The sequence below is a fragment of the Vitis vinifera genome, chromosome 8 (genome assembly GCF_030704535.1).
Source record: "Vitis vinifera cultivar Pinot Noir 40024 chromosome 8, ASM3070453v1".
In the NCBI taxonomy this organism is placed as follows: Eukaryota; Viridiplantae; Streptophyta; class Magnoliopsida; order Vitales; family Vitaceae; genus Vitis; species Vitis vinifera.
The window spans coordinates 1,706,175-1,727,195 of record NC_081812.1 but is presented as its reverse complement, the minus strand read 5'-3'; the positions used below and the strand labels follow the sequence as shown (position 1 = coordinate 1,727,195).

At 38.0% G+C, this 21,021-nt stretch overlaps 1 protein-coding gene across 2 annotated transcripts in view; it reads left to right on the top strand.

The window, feature by feature from the left end:
- Nucleotides 1-242: 242 nt before the first annotated feature.
- The window catches only part of LOC100260373 (uncharacterized), a 43,887-nt gene continuing 23,108 nt past the window's right edge, over nucleotides 243-21,021 (top strand). Inside the window, exons 1-6 of one of the 2 annotated variants that reach the window (XM_010654864.2) lie at nucleotides 243-823; nucleotides 1,294-1,386; nucleotides 2,685-2,747; nucleotides 7,408-7,494; nucleotides 7,604-7,756; nucleotides 7,856-8,016. In XM_010654864.2, coding sequence (XP_010653166.1) covers nucleotides 416-823; nucleotides 1,294-1,386; nucleotides 2,685-2,747; nucleotides 7,408-7,494; nucleotides 7,604-7,756; nucleotides 7,856-8,016 — 965 coding nt within the window. In that variant the 5' untranslated portion in view covers nucleotides 243-415. The remainder of the gene's footprint in view (nucleotides 824-1,293; nucleotides 1,387-2,684; nucleotides 2,748-7,407; nucleotides 7,495-7,603; nucleotides 7,757-7,855; nucleotides 8,017-21,021) is intronic. The other variant, XM_019221694.2, reaches the window with a different exon arrangement.

Genomic DNA, 21,021 nt, shown 5'->3' with positions numbered 1-21,021 from the left:
TAAAAATAATAGTTTAAATTAAAAAAATTATTTCTAATTTTATATATTTGATAAATATTAATTTTATCAATATTAACATTTGCAATTGATAAATATTAATTTTAATTTTTTTAATTTTGGTAAATATTAATTATTAATTATCATTTTTATTATAACGAGATTTTTTATATTTAAAAAATATATTATTTTTATATTTAAAAAATATATTATTTTTATGATTTTATCTAAATAAGTGCAAGTACATGTAGTATCTTCACCCCTGACTCTCACACTGGTTAGTCATGCATTTTTCCAGGGTTTATTACAGTTTCTGCAAAATCCTAATAGCCCAATCCAAACCCTAATTCTCCAAATTCATCTTGTTCCATGACCTCTGTTTTCCTCATAAAACCCTAACCCTAATTGTTAACTCGCAATGACGAAGGTGTACGGAACAGGAGCTTACGACTTCAAGCGCCATAGGGTCGCCGAGTACCCAGTTGAGTCAGCTAACCAAGTAGCCGAGCCCAAAACCGGCTCAGCTATCCCCAACACCATAACTCTTCTCGAAATCCAGCGTGATAGGCTCACCAAGATAGCAGAGGCCAAGTGGTCCAAAGCGGGCGAAGACTCGAAGCCCAAGAAGCCTTTCGACCCTAAGCTGGTGAAGGAGATTTACGAGACGGAGCTGGTGGTCTCAGGCGGACGCAAAACTGTGCCTTTGCAGAGGGTTATGATTTTGGAAGTGAGTCAGTATCTGGAGAATTACTTGTGGCCTAATTTCGATCCTGAAACGGCGTCATTTGAGCATGTGATGTCGATGATACTCATGGTGAACGAGAAGGTACGGGCTTTGCTCTGGTTTTGAAACTTTTAGGTCTGTTTGGTTGCCAGGAAATGTAGGAAAACAAGATAAAATGGAGGTTGTGAATTCATATGCTGGGTTCTTTCAAACTTGGAAAACAAAATCTTTTAGGTTTTTTTGTTTTGTTTTTTTTGGTTGGAACGTGCCATTGTTTGGTTTCTGAGAAAATGTGGAGAAAGGAATCCCGAGAAGTAAAGATATTGAAATTCTTGCTCTGACGGTGATGGAAACTGAAAAATGTGGCTTAGAGAGGGAAGTAGTTCTTTTAGGGTATTTTTGTTAGGGAGAAAACAGGGGGAAGAAATAGGAAATAACAATTAAAGAGTTAGGTTTTTTCATATGTATTTACTTTGAATATGGAATATGAAAAATATAATTAATTATGCTCTGCCTGGTTTTTGAGAAACTAGAAGTATGTAATTTATGAATTGCTTCCCTATAATTTGCAGTTTCGAGAGAATGTGGCTGCTTGGATTTGCTTTTATGATAGGAAGGATGTGTTCAAGGCCTTCATTGAGAAGGTTCTTCGGCTTAAGGAGCAGGTTTGTTTCTTGTTTCTTTGGTTTACTTATTAATCAGAGGAAACAGTTTCTTCTTTTGTTTCAACAGTACTGGAATTACTATATCGCTGCAAATAATTGCCAAAATTGAGTGACAGTGCAGTGTAACACTTACTAATAGGAAGTCTTGTGCCGATGTCTAGTTTACAACTAAAATAGAATTTCCTTGATAACAATAGCATGAAAGACATTAATGTTGTATTAAAACAAAACAACATTGGTGCTGTTGTCAAGTTAAATCATTCAGAGAATTGACCCATGTCTGGATTTGGCTTTTCCTTATTGGATTTTTTTTTTTTTTTTGGGTTTTTTGTGCCTAAGTTGTGTTATTTGGCTACTTAATGAAACTTAATCAAGCAAAGAACCTTGTCATGATGCCCTTGGGGCTTGGCTGAAGTGGTAAAGGGTTGGGAGGGTTTGTGGGAGGTTCCAGGTTCAAGTCCAAATAGGGAAAAAACATTGCCATGATGCTTTTCTTTTGTAAACTGGCAATTCCGGCTCCTTAATGTACTTATCTTGTTGAGTTATACCAATGAATTTATGCTTTTCCCATACATGCACTCAAAATAGACCTTTCAAATTTGGTGTCACACCAATATTTTTCTATGATTAGTGTGGCCATCTTCACATTCCTATGCCCTCTAGAATTTCCATTTTGATTAGCTAATTATAAGATTGACTCAATATAGCCTTAATCCTAAATATAGCCTTGTAGATTTTGGTTTAAACCTATAATCATTTATAAGATTGCCATCTACACCATTATTTTCATGCATGAATAGACTTCTATTTACTATAAATGGTGCGATCCTATATGTGTTTTACAAGGCAAGAAGTTTTCTCTAAAGGCACTAGGGCTCGGATGAGTAAACATTCCATGTCGTAAGAAGGATGTATGATTTATCATTAAAGTTCCTAGCTTGCTAGGGTAGCCTAGTTGGTTAAGGCAAATGTTGGGAGGTGTAGTCCCAGTAAGAGGCACATGGTCCCGGGATCGAATCTTGCCATTGATGATACCCTAATTTTTCTGGTGTTGGTTGTTGTTTTTTCTATTCTATATTTTTTTTTCTCACTTTGTGTGCTTTCTATGCCCTTGAGTTGTGCTCCTTTTTTATGTGCGCTCGTTAATCCAATTCCTTTGCTTAGCCCCTTTTTGGCAAAAAGGGAGAACATTCTTGTTATTATTCCAACCATATTTTCTAATGGAATGGTTTGGTGCTTATTTAATATTTGAAGTGGCATTAATGTATTACTAAATTTCCTATCTTGTGGTTTGTTAGGGAAGGAGCTTAAGTATAGCAGAGAAGACCAATTACTTGCTTTTCATGATTAATGCCTTTCAGGTATGGTGAGACAAGTTATTAGAATCACATATTTATTGTATGTTTTGTCTTTATTAGTAATTTGATTGATAGGTCTATTTATACAACATCCCTATAAAATTCGATGATTATATTCAAACTTTTTTTTTGATAGGTAAAAATGGTTGTATTAAAAGTGCCTAGCAAAGGGCGTTCTAAAGTAAACATGATGTATACTAGGCACCTAAGGCTAAAAAAGAAGAGGGATACAATAAACCCAACACCCTTGCCTCACTTACAGCCCAATCAAACAATAAAATCAAATAATGACAACAAGCTAAAACCTAAATGCACCCTGACACATTCCAAAAACATGTACATAAAGGTTCGTATAATTGCTTGGTCCGTTATTATGGAGTTTTCAAAGGCTCTCTGATTTCTTTCTTTCCATAAGGTTCAAAATAAGCAAAAAGGAGCTGTTTTCTAGGCCTTCTTCCTTTTCTTCCCTACAAAAGCTCCATGCTAGCTAAGAAGGGCTTCAGTGACTGAAGGTGGCATCACCTACTGATCACCAAACAGAGCAAAAATTAGCTGCCATGGAGAGAAAAAAGTTGATTATATTTGAATTTGAGAGGCTAGATATGTTATGTATAAGACAAGACTATTGCCAAATAAAAAGGAGTGAAATTTTTAGTTTGAGTGTGCTAATGAGATGAATTCTCATAAATGCTTGTTTATCCAAAAGGAGATTTCATAAATTATCTATGATATATGAACACTTCAAAATATTTGAATTACCCATGGTTCACACGACATGAGAAGGATTGGATATGAGATATGTGAGAAAAAAGTTTAGTTCCTTATGACTTGCCCTAGACTCTTAGAATTTGTTTCTTGCTGCCTGATATTTTAGTGACTAAGCACTTTAGTCATTCTATATTGGACATAGGTCTAGGGGATAGAACGAGAAAAAACAGATTTTTGTGCATGCATGTCTTGAGGGCTGCAAACAACAATCCTAGACAAACACCAACACCTAATAAAGTGTTGTGTTGAGATAAATCACATACAAGTTAAGCCATTTTCTAGCTTTTCTTTAATAAAGTAGTGTCGGTCTGGTTCAAGGTGTTTAGTTCTATCATATTGGATAAAGTTGTGATGGATAAAGTTGTGAGCAAGGTTGATAGCAATTTTATTATCACAATCTTTAGTGACCTTGGCCACATTGATTCACAAATTCTATGTGCCATAGACTTGAATTCCACTTTAACACTTGATCTAGCAACAACATATTGTTTTTTCTTCTCTAACTTACTAAATTGCCTCCAACAAACATTCAACATCTAGACATATCTCCTATTAGTTTCAAAACTTGCTCAATCATCACACTTATCAAAAAAATAAAAAAATAAAAACTTGCTCAATCATCACCTTTTACTTTCAAATGATTTCTTTTAAAGAATAGAAGTCCCTTTTCTAGGGTTTCCTTCAAGTATCTCAAGATGTTAAAAGCAACATTCCTGTGATTCTCATTTGGTGATTTCGTAATGAACTTTATATAAGCGCATAAACTGACTTATAACAAGAGGAACAACAATTTTTGGTAAGTGCATAAATTGACTTATAACAAGATAAACAACAACTTTAGGTAAGCAAAACCTAGATATCCTAACCTTTTATATATTCTCTTAATTTACCTATCAAAAAAAAAAAAAAACTTGAATATCCTAACCATAATAATCTTTTTTCCCACATAGGTGAACTTGAGATAGAATTCCCATTGCTTTAGGTTCCTCAAAGATATGCAGGCTGTCAACCTCTTTAGCATTATCATGCCTAATTCCCATGCATAGTTTTTAAAAAATTTATTGTGAGTGGGAAAAATTTTAGCTACACAATTTAGGTCTTGAGTAATGGAGTAAGTTTGTTAATTAAAAAAAAGATTGCAATACAGGTTTTGGACATGCAAAACAAAATTTAGAGTTAGGTATTTTCATTCTATGAATAGATATAGATACCCTTCTAGCAATAGGATAAAGATCTATCAATTATTTATATTTTTTAACGACTTCAACATGGAACATAGAACATGATAATTTGAGGCCCATGAATCAGTGATCCAAGGGTTTGATTTCTTCTTGGAAGTGTATTTTTTAGGTAAATAAAGATTGTATTAAATGGAAAAACAAGAAGGTATACATGACGTATACAAAGCAATCAAATGACAAATAAAGGAGGTGCGAAGACACAAAAACTAGCAACCAACAAACACACAAGGTCTATCAATGACAAAGAACCATCCTCAATATATACTCTAACCCAATTGCAAAAAAGATACAAGAAATAATTTTTAATAGTTTGGTCCATGCTTTCACAATTATCAAAAGCTCTCCTATTTCTCTCCCTCTAAACAGTCCATAACAAGCACGACAAAACAACCTTCCAAGCCTTGGAAGTATGCAAAGCACTGAAGATATATATATATATATGTAAATGAGCACATAAATTAAAAGTGCTGGGAAATGGCCCATCGAAGTACACAAAAAGTAACAAATAGCACGAAAAGGCAAGCAAAAGGAAAAAAGCATCAACAAACCATCCTTCAAAACAAAACCAATGCCATAAAGACCTAAAAAATCAGTATTCCCTAATCAATCTTCTTACTAGCATACCAAGTCCATTTTCTGCAATCTAATCAAAGCCTAGATAGTCTTCTTCTTGACTTTGACATTAGTCCCTCTAATCAAAGCCTAGATGGTCTTCAATAAGGCTCTGTTGGGTAAATGGTTTTGGAGATTTGTGAAGGAAAGGAACCCTCTTTGGAAACGGGTAATTGTTGGTAAGTTTGGGATTCGGGCTTGTTGTGGGGGGGGGGGGGGGGGGGGGGGGGGGTGTGCACCAAGGAGGTGAGAAGGAGATATGGTGTAGGAGTATGAAGTCAATTAGAAATGGGTGGGAGGACTTCAAAGATAAAACAAGGTTTTAGGTTGGTTCGGGGAATCGGGTAAAATTCTGGAAAGATAGATGGTGCGGGGATATGTCTTTGAGGGATGAGTTCTCGGGTCTTTATGCTATAGCTTCCTTTAAGGATGCTTGGGTGGTAAATGTTTGGGATGGGGGTAGTTGAGGACTGAGGTTTATTAGACAATTCAATGATTGAGAGTTAGAGGAGGTTGATGCCTTATTCGGGAGGTTGCATAGCTACTCCATCGTTTCAGGTACTTTTGATACCTTGGTTTGGTTGGAGATTAAGGATGGTGATTTTTCAGTTCGCTCCTTTTACTCCTCTTTGGCAAGTAGGAGAGTGGAGCCTTTCCTTGTATGATACAGTGTGGAATTCTTGGGACACTATTAGAGCTAGTTTTTTTCCTTGGGAGGCAACTTGGGCTAAGATTTTGGCATAGGATCAACTTACGAGGGGTTAGAGGATGCCAAATAGGTGCTACATGTGCAAGGCTGAAGAGGAAACGAGAGATCATTTACTTTTGCATTGTCTGAAAGCAAGTACATTGTGGCAGCTGGTTTGTGCTCTTTTTCATATTCAGTGGGTGATGCATTCTTCGATGAGGGGGGTGCTTCTAAGTTGGAACGGTGTCTTGGTTGGCAAGGAAAGGAAAAGGCTTGGAAAGTTGCTCCTCTTTGCATTTTTTGGTCCATTTGGAGGGAACGAAATAGGAGAGCTTTTGAGGATAAGGAATGCTTAGATCAAACTTTTGAAAGTTCTTTTTTATACTTATTTTGGGATTGGATTAGAATGTACATGGGGGATAACATTACTTCTTTGATAGATTTTGTGGATTGGTTAGGTTCCCTGTAGGGTGCGGTTGTGTTATCACCCCTATTGGTTTTTGTATATGTATACGTCATGTATACCTTTTCTTTAATACAACACCCGTTTTACTTATTAAAAAAAATCTACCAATTGCAACAATTTCCCACTCTCCTTTGCCACTTTCTGATTGGTTTCCTTCTGCTCCCTCATAATTCATAAAACATTCTAACTTCTTTGATTCCCTTTTAATTTTTGAAGGAGTATTTTTCCTCCTCTTCCCACCCTCTTGGTCCCTCACCTCTTTTCAAACTTTCATTTTTACGAAGGAGAGCCAAAATCTTAGCCTTGAAACCTATTGTAGGCATGCCCAACCTGTTGTTGTAAGCTTTAAGTTGCTTGAGGACTAATCCTTCAGACACGCCTCCTCCCTTGAAACCAAACCAAGACATTCCCTCTCTTCCTTAGCTGTCGCACTCACTGCAGCTTCTTTTGGCCTCGCCTCAACCTCTTCAAACTCCATTAAGGTGTCATCCACCAAAACCATCGTTAAAGGGCCACTACCCTCTCCTAAGTGAGCAACTTTACTGCCCACCTTACATCCCTTCAAACCGAGACCATCCCTAGAAAGAGAAAACAAAGCTGCTCAATTTTTGAATGAAGAGGTAGAGAGCCAAGGAAAACTAAGGTGCGTTGTTGCTTCTGCCATGAGTGCCTTGTCAGTGCTTGTGGGGTGAACCGCCAACAATGAGAGCTTCAATGCGTCGTCCATGTGTTATGTGTAGATGAATTTGACTCTATCAACAATTTTTTATTTTATTTCATTCTTCCTGATGGTCAGGTAATTTTGTCAAAGTACGTAAGATTTTTTTTGTTAGTTCATTTGTTTCATTTTTTTCATTTTATAATGCTTTTGAAAACTTTATGTAACAGAGTTTGGAAGATGAGATTGTGAGCGAGACTGTCCTGAGATTAGCAAGTTTGCAGTCCTGGCTTAGTCTGTCATATGGTCGATTCCAGGTAGGGTCTTTATTTATTTATTTTTTTCCCTCTGCCTTCAAAGTAGAAGAAATTATTTTTGGACCTTTTCTTTTGAATTTGGTGTATGATTTGCTTGTCTTATTTGTAGATGGAGCTTTGTCTTAATACAGATTTGATCAAGAAATGGAAAAGGATGATTAAAAGAGAGGCTAAAGAGGCCATGAAACAAGGAGACCCTTTTGACCCCTCAACTATGCTTGAAGCAAAGTTTTTGAGAAACATCATTGAAGAGTTTCTGGAGGTACCTTTCTTGCTAAACTAAAAAGTAGTTGTTTTGGCTATTATCCCAAGTACACTAGATTTCAAAAAGTTGTTCCATCAAGTTTTCTTATGTTACCAGGTATTAGATTCCAAGGTTTTTTCCCATAGCCATGGTGATGATGAAGATAATGAACTTGTTGATGCTATTGGTTTTGAAAAAGTTAATGATGCCTGCATATTGTATTGTGAGAGATTTATGGAATTTCTTATTGATTTGCTGAGCCAATTGCCGACAAGAAGGTATAATTGCGTGCCCAAATTTTGATCTTCTATTCTAGCTTTTTGAGTTGGCAAATTCTATTTTTATTTGATTTCAGTCGTATGCATTGGCATGGATGGTAAGTTTGGTTTTAATTGGATATAAGCTTATAGTATGAAAAAAGGGTAACACCTTGTCTTTTTCCTCTTTTCCTTTTTATTTTCTTTCCTATTACATTGTGTAGCCCAGATGCTTAGTTTACAAATTTGCTGTAGAAGTAGAAATAATAGGTGCTATGTTGCTTTATTGTACAGTTTGTGATCTTAAATTCATGTCAGGAATTGCCTCTTTGCCTCTGCACAATATCCTTTTTATCAGGAAATGAATACATTTAATCTATCCAATTTACCCATTTTGACTAAAGCCCATTAACTCTAAAACTGAAAACAGGAAATGCCAAATTAAAAATCATAGGACATAGGCCTTGTTAATGTCCAAGGTAGAAATCACACTGGACCTCAAACTTTTGACTTTTCAGTCAATGGCCCATTGTCAAGGAGTATGGCGTGTATAATTTGCGTACTCTTCAAAAGGCTTTTTGGTACTCGGAAGTCACATTGTCTAGGACTTTTTTGAGCTTATTTTCCAGAATCTTTGCCAATAGCTTGTATAAAACCGCCAACAAAGTGATAAATCTAAAATATTTAATTTTTTCCTACCACCTTTCTTAGTGATTGGCACCAGGAATGTGGCGTTCAAACTCGACTTAGAAGTACCATGAGAGTAGAGCTCATGCAAAAAATCCAGAATATCTGTCTGAATAACACCCCAACAGTTTTGCCAAATTGCTAGGGTAAATCCATCTGTGCATGGAGCTTTGTCCCCAATGAACTCATCAAGTGCCTTGCAAACTTTTATCTTCACAGAATGGCCTTTCCAAACCACTGCTGTCCTCTCCCCCCAACAACTTGAGACCCCCCTCTCAATGCCAATCCTCTTCCTTGGCTTAGAAGAAAGCCACTTGAAGAAATGAACAATTCCCTTCTTCAACTCGTTGTCATTGTTTCCAGGCAGTAGGAAGAAAACCTCAAACACTGCTTGTATATTTTATTGAACCGAATTACAAACTGATTTATAGACTTAGGTATTATCTAAGTCCTCAATTTTAGGACACCAGAAACATCCTAAAAACTAGGAGATTAATTTGAATTAATATCTAACTACTCTATGGATAAAACAAATTTAAAATAATTCAAATTAACTCAAATATCCAAAGCTGTTTGGATAGTTTGAATTAATTCAAACTTCTTCATCTGATTTAGATAATCTCAATTATCTGAAAAAATCTCCACGACTCCCCCTGAAGCTGGGACAAAAATATTAAGGAGTCCCAGCTTGTCTCGTAACTTCTCAAATGCTGGTTTTGCAAGGGCCTTTGTTAGCAGATCTGCTGCTTGCTGTGCGGATGGAATGTACATCATGCAGATGGTTCCTTCTTCCAGTTTCTCTTTGATGGAATGACGGTTTACTTCAACATGCTTCGTTTAGTCATGATGAATTGGGTTATGAGATATGTTTATGGCAGCTTTATTATCGTAGTAGATCTTCATTGGCTGATGTGATGTAACTTTTAACTCTTCCAACAGCAGTTTTAACCAAAGTAACTCGCATATGCCTTGAGCAACAGCTCTAAACTCAGCTTCCGTGTTGCTTCTAGCCACGACATTTTGTTTTTTGCTTCTCCAAGTTACCAAGTTTCCCCATACAAAGGTACAATATCCAGAAGTTGATCGCCTATCGTCCATTGAACCTGCCCAATCGGCATCCATATAAGCTTCTACTGTTTTTGCTTCATTTTTTGCAAAGTATAGACCTTTTCCAACTGTCCCTTTGAGATATTTTAGAATTCGGTACATAGCCTCCATATGTTCCTCGTATGGTGTATGCATGAATTGACTCACCACGCTAACTGAAAACACAATATCAGGTCTAGTGTGAGAGAGATAAATGAGCCTCCCCACTAAACGTTGGTACGTTTCTTTATCTACTAGGCTGCTGTTTTGGAATTCTGTCAATTTTAAATTCGGATCCATTGGAGTATCAACCAGTTTGCACCTCATCATTCTGGTTTCCTTTAAAAGATCCAAGGTATACTTTCTTTGAGAAACATATATACCTTTCTGATTTCTAGCCACTTCCATGCTGAGAAAGTACCTCATCGATCCAAGGTCTTTTATCTCAAATTCCCTTGCCAATTTCTCCTTTAAATCTTCCATCTCCCGTTTGTCATCTCCTGTAAGGATGATATTATCGACATAAACAAGGAGAACAATGATGTTACCATCTTTGTGTTTGTAAAACACGGTATGGTCCGTTTGAGCTTGTTTGTACCCCATTTGTTTGATTGTCTTAGTAAATCGATTGAACCAGGCCCTTGGTGATTGTTTCAGCCCGTAAAAAGATTTTTTCAGTTTACACACCTTTCCATCTGTCCTTGCCACATCAAAACCTGGTGGTAATTCCATATATACCTCTTCTTCTAGATCATAGTTAAGGAAGGCATTCTTTACATCTAATTGTTGAAGCTGCCAATCATTGTTTGTTGCTAGAGAAAGCAAGACCCGGATGGTGTTTAGCTTAGCTACAAGTGCGAATGTCTCTTGATAGTCCACCCCATACATTTGAGTGAATCCTTTTGCAACTAGCCTTGCCTTGTACCGTTCAATCTATCCATCCGAATTGTATTTTACCGTGAACACCCACTTGCAACCTACTGGAATTTTTCCTTCAGGCTTTTTTTTCCAAATCCCATGTTTCATTTTTTTTCAAGAGCATGTATTTTGTCTTCAACTGCCTTTTTCCACTTTGGTTCCTTCAAAGCTTCTTGTATTGTTCTCCGAATATCAACACCTGCTAGATTAGTTGCTAAAGCTTGAAGAGAAGGTGATAAATGATCATATGAGACAAAATTTGACATTGGGTGTTGAGTGCAGGTTCTCACACTTTTCCTCAATGCTATGGGTACATCAAGCTCATCGATATTAAGGTTTGTAGGGGATAAATGTATACCTGAATTTGGTTTAGACAAGTGACCATGTTGAAGGTTCACCGAGTTCTCTACTCCTTTTGAAATATTTCTCCGTGAATAAACACGTAACTCAGGTTGTAGCTGCAAATCTCCCCTTGTCGTTGATGTTGAGGGTTTGTTGTGCATAGTCATCATTGGCCGGGATGGACTGGAAGACTCAGGTAAGCTGATTTGTGGACTGGACACTGAATTCGGTGGTGGTTCAGGTTGTGGTATCAGCAGCTTTGGAATTTCTGGAGTTTCTGGTTGATTTAAGGATTGTGGTGATGCTGGTATACCTACGGAAGGTGGAACAGAAGGCAGGGATGCTGGTATACCTACAGAAGATGGAACAGAAGGCAGCGTTTCTGATTGATTTGGTGATGTTGGTATACCTGCAGAAGGTGGAAGAAAAGGCAAGGGTGCTGGTATACCTGTAGAAGGTGGAACAGAAGGTAGCGTAACATTCCAAAAAATTTCTTCACCTAAGTTCTCCCTCTGAAGGTAATTTTTGGTGTAAAAGGGTTGATTTTCAAAAAATGTAACATCCATAGAGACAAAATATTTTCGTTTTTCTGGACTATAACATCGATATCCCTTTTGAGTGGTAGAATAACCAAGAAATACACACTTAAGTGCTCTAGGCTCCAATTTGCTATGGGTAGGGTCATGAATGTGGGATAAATGAGGTACAACCGAATATTTTCAGTGGAAGAGAGGTGAAGGTTCGTGTATGTGGGAAACAAGATTGAAAGTTTTTTAAAGGTGCTTGGAATTCCAAAACTCGAGAAGGCATACGGTTGATCAAATAACAGGCCGTAAGAATTGCATCCCCCCAAAAGGTTTTAGGTACATTGACGGTGAACATTATGGAATGGGCTACTTCAAGAAGATGGTGATTTTTCCGTTCGGCAATCCCATTTTGTAACAAATACTTTCCCAAAATTGTATTAAAGTATTCACCTCCATTATTGGTACGAAAAACTTGTATTTTTGAGTTAAACTGGTTTTGGACCATTAGATGAAAATTTTTAAATGTTTGTTTAGTTTCTGATTTGTATTTTAGCAAGTAAACTCAACAAACCTTGGTGTGGTCATCAATAAAAATCACAAACCATTTTTTTCCGGTGACAATATGAACTTTGGAAGGACCCCAAAGATTGCTATAAATTAAGGCAAAAGGTTTCGAAGGTTTGTATGGATGAGAAGGAAAAACAGAACGTTGGTGTTTTGCTAATTGACAAACTTCACATTGAAACAAATCATTTTTCTTGAACATGGAAGAAAACAAATCTTTTAGATAAGGAAAACATGTTCCAAATTTGACTTGCAACCTACTGTCTATTAGTAAACTTACACGAGATCTTAACTGTGTTGCAAAATTCTCACACTCTACATGTACCTTTCAGGACTTGACTATGGAGAGGACGATTGGCAATGCTAGGGAACATAGAGGACTATACTATCTTGAGAAAGAAGACTTCATAAATAAACAAGCTCAAACAATCGGTTGTAAAGCTTCTAGTTTGTCTAGAAAACAAGAAATAATGTTGTGGCATTGTAGGCTAAGCCACCCCAATTTTCCTTATCTAAAAGATTTGTTTTCTTCCATGTTCAAGAAAAATGATTTGTTAACATTATTTCTTGTTTTCTAGACAAACTAGAAGCTTTACAACCGATTGTTTGAGCTTGTTTATTTATGAAGTCTTCTTTCTCAAGATAGTATAGTCCTCCGTGTTCCCTAGCATTGCCAATCGTCCTCTCCATAGTCAAGTCCTGAAAGGTACATGTAGAGTGTGAGAATTTTGCAACACAGTTAAGATCTCGTGTAAGTTTACTAATAGATAGTAGGTTGCAAGTCAAATTTGGAACATGTAGTACAGAACGGAGAATCAAATTTGGGCCAATCTTGATTGTACCCATGCTTGCAACCGTTGATAGGGAACCATCTGCAATTTTAACCTTAAAATTTCTTAGACTGGATGTATAAGTTGAAAACAAATTTGCACATCTTGTTATGTGATCTGTTGCACCCAAATCAATAATCCATGATTCTTGTCTTTTTGTAACACCATTCAAAGCAAATGAAAATGTACCTTTTTGAGCTAATAGTGATGTACTCGAATTATTTGGCAATGATGTTGGTGTCAACAATTTGTAGAGCTGTTCCATTTGTTCCTTAGTAAGAGAAACACTAACTTTGGTATTGTTTGGCTTAGGACTCGGTTTTGTTGCAGTCTGATAACCTTTTGGATCAGATTTGTTGACTTTCTCCTTCCAATTGTTGGTTTTCCATGTATTTTCCAGCAAGTGTTGTGGGTATGATGGGAATGTTGATAGTGATTGCACCATAGCCGATTTCCCCTCTGATTGCTGTGAGAATCTCCTTTGCTTGCCGAGTTTGAACCACGAACAGCTAGGGTTGAGTTGTCTGATGTGGGTAGTGGTTTCTGTTCTCGAAGCATGACACCTTTACAACACTCTTCTCTCCTCACTTCTGCAAAAATCTCATCAATTGAGGGTAGTGGTTTTGTTCCAAGCAGTTGTCCTCAAACCTCATCCAACTCCTTGTTAAGTCCAGCAAGGAAATCAATTATTCGTTCTTTATCCACCATTTTCTTGTATCTTTCACCATCCTCGGCAGAACTCCACACACAATCATTAAATATATCTATTTCTTGCCACAATTTGTTGAAAATATTGAAGTACTAGCGAAGAAGAAGGTGCTGCACAGTTCAAGGAAGCTGTGGTCAACTTTCTTTCCCCCAAGCTTAGAGCAACGACGGGGAATCCGGTGTAGCAGCGAACCCATTTCACGCGGAAAGACCAAGGTGGATAGCGAAGGGGACTCAAGGGCAGAAGATTCAGGTGCCGAATCTCAGGCGAAAAGAGTTTTAAGTGCAAGCTCTCTTTTTTCTCCTCGATTTCCAAGGCCTCGCAAGAAGAATTTAGGGGAAAGGGCTTCGGCGCCGAGAAAGGAAGAGATTTCGAACAGAGCTTCATCTGACGAAGATATGGAAGGATTTTTGGGCCGAGTGGAGTCTGATCCTCGAGGCTCAGCAGTCATGGGTATGCCTTCTTCGCCAGTAACCAGAGGTAAAGGGCCTAACTTGTTGGGGAATTGTGGTTCGATGGTTGCGGAATCTCTGGAGGTAACGCCTTCACTTTTTCAGTCTAACCAGCAATATATTCCCTCTTCTAGTGGCTTCACTAATTCCCTCTTGAACCCTTCCGTCCCCATTCCGAGTCCTTCTACCCCCTTGCTTCCCGTTTCAGCTTCTCAATCCTTGGCTCCTACGGAAAACCGAGTAAATTCCGAATTTTTTTTCAAAAAAGTCAACGATGCTTTCAAAGGTCAAATTACTGTTGATATCCCTAATTCAGAAATGGAGGTGATCCAGCCTGCTTGTCCCAACCAGATGTGTGAGAGTGTCAACCCTTTCTCAGCTTCCAGTAAGGCTGCAGTTAACCTGGGAGACATTGCGGGCTCTCCTAAGGGAGAGTTCCAAATAGAAGGACTATCCCCTAGGAAAATGGCAAAAGTATGTGAGGTTTTAAAGTCTCTGGATATCAAGGTGTATTCCAGGAGGAAGAGCAGATGCTCTACAGGATTGTGAGACCAATTGGATTTGGTTCGGGATCAAGGTCAGAGTGTTTCACATGAAGATAATCAGTTGGAATACCAGGGGTTTGGGTTCTAAGAAAAAGAGAAGGGTGGTCAAGGATTTTCTGAGTTCAGAAAAGCCGGATGTAGTGATGATTCAAGAAACTAAAAAGGAGTGTGACAGAAGGCTTGTGGGTAGTGTTTGGTCAGCCAGAAATAAGGAATGGGCAGCCCTTCTGGCGAGTGGGGCTTCGGGTGGGATTTTGATCATTTGGGACTCTAAAAAGTTGCGTAGGGAGGAGGTAGTGTTAGGCTCTTTTTCGGTCTCAATCAAGTTCGCGATGGACGGACGCGAATCTTTGTGGCTATCTGCAGTTTATGGCCCAAACAACTCAGCTCTTAGGAAGGATTTTTGGGTGGAGCTTTCAGACATTGCTGGGCTCTCTCATCCGCGTTGGTGTGTGGGCAGCGACTTTAACGTTATAAGGAGAAGTTCAGAAAAATTGGGAGGTTCTAGATTAACCCCAAGCATGAAGGATTTTGATGACTTCATAAGAGATTGCGAATTGATAGATCCACCTTTAAGGAGCGCATCATATACTTGGTCAAACATGCAAGAACATCCAGTATGCAAGAGACTAGATCGCTTCTTGTACTCAAATGAGTGGGAACAAGCATTTCCTCAAAGTCTTCAAGGAGTACTGCCAAGATGGACTTCAGATCATTGGCCGATTGTTTTGGAAACCAATCCATTCAAGTGGGGACCAACGCCATTCAGGTTTGAGAACATATGGTTGCAACATTCTAGTTTTAAGGAGAATTTTGGAAGATGGTGGAGAGAGTTTCAAGGAAATGGGTGGGAATGGCACAAGTTCATGAGGAAATTACAGTTCGTTAAAGCCAAATTGAAAGAGTGGAATAAGACTTCTTTTGGAGAGCTAAGTAAAAAGAAAAAAGATATATTAGCTGTTTTAGCTAACTTTGATTCCTTGGAGCAAGAAGGGGGACTATCCCATGAACTTTTAATCCAAAGAGCTTTAAGAAAAGGGGAGCTAGAGGAGTTGATTTTGAGAGAAGAAATACATTGGAGACAAAAAGCTAGGGTGAAATGGGTAAAAGAAGGGGATTACAACTCAAAATTTTTTCATAAGGTGGCCAATGGCAGGCGAAATAGGAAATTTATCAAGGAGTTGGAGAATGAAAGTGGCCTAAAGTTGAATAATCCAGAGAGTATAAAAGAGGAGATCTTAAGGTATTTCGAAAAGCTTTATGCGAGTCCTTCTGGAGAATCGTGGAGAGTGGAAGGCTTAGATTGGTCCCCTATTTCTGGTGAGAGTGCGTCTAGGTTGGAATCTCCCTTTACTGAAGAAGAGATTTATAAGGCCATTTTTCAGATGGATAGGGATAAGGCTCCTGGGCCAGATGGCTTTACCATTGCAGTGTTTCAAGATTGTTGGGAAGTGATAAAGGAGGATCTAGTGAGAGTGTTTGCAGAATTCCATAGGAGCGGAATTATCAATCAGAGCACTAACGCTTCCTTTATAGTCTTGTTACCCAAAAAAAGCATGTCAAGGAGAATCTCAGACTTTAGACCCATTAGCTTGATCACTAGTCTTTACAAGATAATAGCCAAAGTGTTAGCAGGGCGTCTAAGAGGGGTACTTCACGAGACCATTCATTCCTCTCAAGGAGCCTTCGTGCAAGGGAGACAAATTTTGGATGCAGTTCTCATAGCCAACGAGATAGTGGATGAGAAAAGAAGAACAGGGGAGGAAGGAGTTGTATTCAAAATTGACTTTGAAAAGGCCTATGACCATGTGAGTTGGGATTTTTTGGATCATGTGTTGGAGATGAAAGGGTTTAGTCTTAGATGGAGGAAATGGATGAGAGGTTGCTTGTCCTCGGTTTCTTATGTAGTCCTAGTGAACGGTAATGCGAAAGGGTGGGTTAAGGCTTCTAGAGGTTTAAGACAAGGCGACCCTTTATCACCTTTTTTGTTCAATATAGTGGCAGATGTATTGAGTAGGATGTTATTGAAAGTTGAGGAGAGAAACGTCTTGGACGGCTTCAGGGTGGGCAGGAACAGAACAAGGGTATCCCATTTACAATTTGCAGATGATACCATTTTCTTTTCCAGTACTCGAGAAGAGGATATGATGACGCTTAAGAGTGTTCTGCTAGTGTTTGGACATATTTCCGGTTTAAAAGTTAATCTTGACAAAAGCAACATCTATGACATTAATCTTGAACAGAATCACCTTTCTAGGCTGGTCGAGATGCTTGACTGCAAGGCTTCTGGGTGGCCTATACTATATCTAGGTCTTCCTCTAGGAGGGAATCCTAAGGCAAGTGGCTTTTGGGATCCTGTGATTGAGAGGATATCAAGGAGATTAGATGGGTGGCAGAAGGCGTATTTATCTTTTGGAGGTAGGATAACCCTCATTCAATCTTGTCTAACCCATATGCCATGTTACTTTCTCTCCCTGTTTAAGATTCCCGCCTCAGTGGCAGCAAAAATTGAGAGAATGCAAAGAGAATTTTTATGGTCAGGCGTAGGGGAAGGCAAAAGAGACCATTTGGTTAATTGGGACGTTGTGTGCAAGCCCAAGTCGAGAGGGGGTTTGGGTTTTGGAAAGATTTCTATGAGAAATGTCGCTCTTTTAGGGAAGTGGTTGTGGAGATATCCTAGGGAGGGTTCAGCTCTATGGCATCAGGTTATCTTAAGCATTTATGGATCACACTCCAATGGCTGGGATGTCAACAATAATGTTAGATGGTCTCATCGTTGTCCTTGGAAGGCCATTGCACTTGTCTTCCAAGAGTTTTCCAAGTTTACTCGGTTTGTGGTAGGGGACAGGGATAGAATTCGGTTCTGGGATGACTTGTGGTGGGGGGATCAACCTTTGGGAATCCAATATCCAAGATTACTTAGCGTAGTCACAGATAAAAATGCTCCTATTTCATCAATTCTCGGATATTCCCGTCCTTTCTCTTGGAATTTCAATTTTCGCCGAAATCTTACTGATTCTGAGATAGAAGATTTAGAAAGCCTTATGCGGTCTCTTGATCGTCTACACTTATCTCCTTCGGTTCCAGATAAGAGATCCTGGTCCATATCTCCTTCAGGTCTTTTCACAGTCAAATCTTTCTTTCTGGCCTTATCCCAATATTCCGAGTCGCCTCCAGTGTTCCCTACCAAGTTTGTCTGGAATTCTCAAGTCCCTTTCAAAGTCAAGTCCTTTGTCTGGTTGGTGGCGCACAAGAAGGTTAATACTAATGACTTGCTACAATTGAGAAGACCCCACAAAGCACTTAGTCCCGACATATGTAAGTTGTGCATGAAGCATGGAGAAACAGTAGATCACCTTTTCCTCCATTGCTCTTTGACCAAGGGGTTGTGGCACAGATTATTTCAGTTAGCAAAGATGGATTGGGTTTCCCCAAGGAGCATCTCTGACATGTTTTTTTACTAATTTTAATGGTTTTGGATCTTCTAAGAGAGGGGTTGTTTTATGGCAAGACGCGTGCATCGCGTTAATGTGGGTGGTGTGGCGGGAATGAAATGCAAGGATTTTTGAGGATAAAGCAAGGAATTCAGGGTTTCTTTGGGACTCTATTCGTTTTTTGGCTTCTCTATGGGCTTTTTGTTCTAAGGTTTTTAAAGGGATACCTCTTAACATGTTACAACTTGATTGGTTAGCGGTGTGTAAATAGACCGTTTGCTTATTCTCTCGTTGTATTTCTTATATTTGATTACTTGTAGTATTGTTTTTCTTTGGTGGGAGGATTTCTCATCCTTCTAATTGTACCTTCTTTTTATCAATATATTCCGTTGTCGTTTCCTATCAAAAAAAATATTACATCCATATCACCTTGTCTCAGATTTCGAACTTTGTTTCTTAGTTTGAACATTTGAGTTGAGTTTTCAAGGTTTGAAAAAGCACGATATACAGCGTCCCAAAGCTCCTTTGTAGTTGAGTAATACACGTAATTTTCGCCAATGTTTTCTTCCATTGAGTTCACAAGCCATGCCACAACAATTGAGTTGTTGGCATCCCAGGTATGAAACGTAGGATCAGTCTCCTTTGGCTTCTTTATTGGGTCATGGAGATACCCAATCTTCCTGCATCTGTGAATAACCATTTGAGCAGCCCTCGACCATTGAAGGAAAATTTTGTCATTAAGCTTATGAGTAGTTATTTGAAGGGATGAGTGATCAATAGGAATGGGGACAATTGTAGAGGCTGACTGAGAAGGTTTTGAAGACACCTTTGAGTCGTCGCCCTTGCTTGTCCCTGTCATGGTAGTTTTTACCATGGTATTTTCTTCAACTACACAGCCTGCTTTGATACCATGTTTCCAGGCAGTAGGAAGAAAACCTCAAACACTGCTTGTATTTTTTTTTTTTTTTTTTGATAGGAAACCAACACTGCTTGTATATATTTTATTGAACTGAATTACAAACTAATTTATAGACTTAGGTATTATCTAAGTCCTTTATTTTAGGAAACCAGAAACATCCTAAAAACTAGGAGGTTAATTTGAATTAATCTCTAACTACTCTATGGATAAAACAAATTTAAAATAATTCAAATTAACTCAAATATCCAAAGCTGTTTGGATAGTTTGAATTAATTCAAACTTCTTCAACTGATTTGGATAATCTTAATTATCTAAAAAAATATCCAACAGTCATCAGAACACCAAGAGCCCTCAATCCTCATTCTGCCTATGAAGTTGGATTTTCTATGGAGCATGGACCACCTTTTGAAAAAAAATCTGGTGTTTCTACCTATTTCCTTCAGATAAAGGGCATGAGATTTTTGTCTTCAAGATGTTTCTTCCGTCACAGCCAGCTTGTTGGGTTTTTTAATTCTTGAATTTCTGGATTCCTGCTTATGAAGAGATAAGCCACCCTTTGTTTCTTTTTCGTCCAATGTTCTTATGGAGTCCAAAGCACCAACTTTGTGGATAGCAATATTACCAAATACTTCCTTTTTCATTGCATCATATCCTCTTTAAGAGTTTCTAGGCCACTCTCTTCAGGTTTGCTTGCAAACCACACATCATGGCATGAGCTGTGGCATTATATCATGGTATGGGCCATGACACGAGTTGTGGCAAGGGTTATGACATGGGCTATGACACGAGTCATGGCACAGATTGTGGCATGTGTGACACATTACAACGTGGGTCATGGCACAAGTTATGACACATGTTGTGACATTTATTACACAGTGTTTTAAAAGGCTATTGAGGCTTACGCCTTGAGGCAAGACTCTACAAAAACCTTGAGGTTATAGGCTTAAGATGAGGCTCTACGAATTAGGCTTGAGACTATAGCCTTAGGGTAATTGAGGCTTATGCCTCACCCTGTCGAGGCTTATAGGTTTGAGGCTATAGCCTCAAGGTTGTTGAAGCCTAAATCTCAAAGGGTTTTTCGTCTCTATGGACTTTTAGTATACATTCTATTAGAGGTTTATGCCTTGATATTCAATGAATTTTAATGGGTTCTATATACTTTTGTGGGCTTTTGATATAGATTTCATGATTTTTGTATTAGATCTCAACTTGCTCGAACCTTTAATGAAATAAGGGTTTAGTTGACTTCCAATTAACCTTTTAAATGAAATAGAAAAAGAGTGATTGAGAAGAAAGAATAGGGAAATTGTTGATTGTCCTAGTGTTTAATCTCATATATAATCATTATCTTATCATTGATAGATAAGAAAAATTACCATTGCAATTGGTGGATGACGAAGAAGAATGGGTGGATATTGTCACTAATGGGGACCTTAGAGGATCTTACTAGACAATAATGCTGAAAATTTATTTGATGAAACCATGGGAGCTAAATTTTATACAAGAGAAAATTAAATTAAATTAGAAACTATTAATAATGACTGACACGAAATATGGGATGAAAAATAATAAGTTCTTTCTCTATTAGATTGACTATACACACGGTTTATATAGGAGATTACAAGAGAAGAAATAGGAAACAAGAGACATAATAGAAAACTAACTTATTCCTAAACTAACCTATTTCTAAATCATAAAACTATCTATTTACAGAAATAGGAAACTAATAAACCTATCTATTTACAAAAATAGGAAACTAACATAATAGAAAAAAAAATTCTCCTATTCTATTTATAACTCAACACTCCCCCTCAAGCTGAGGAATAGATGTCTTCCATTCCCAGCTTGAATACGAGATTGTGAAACATTGAACTGTTCAGCCCTTTTGTTAGAATATCAGCTAATTGATGTTTTGATGGAACATAGGACATACACACTACTCTTTCCTCCAATTTTTCTTTGATGAAATGTCTATCAATCTCAATATGTTTTGTCCTATCGTGTTGTATAGGG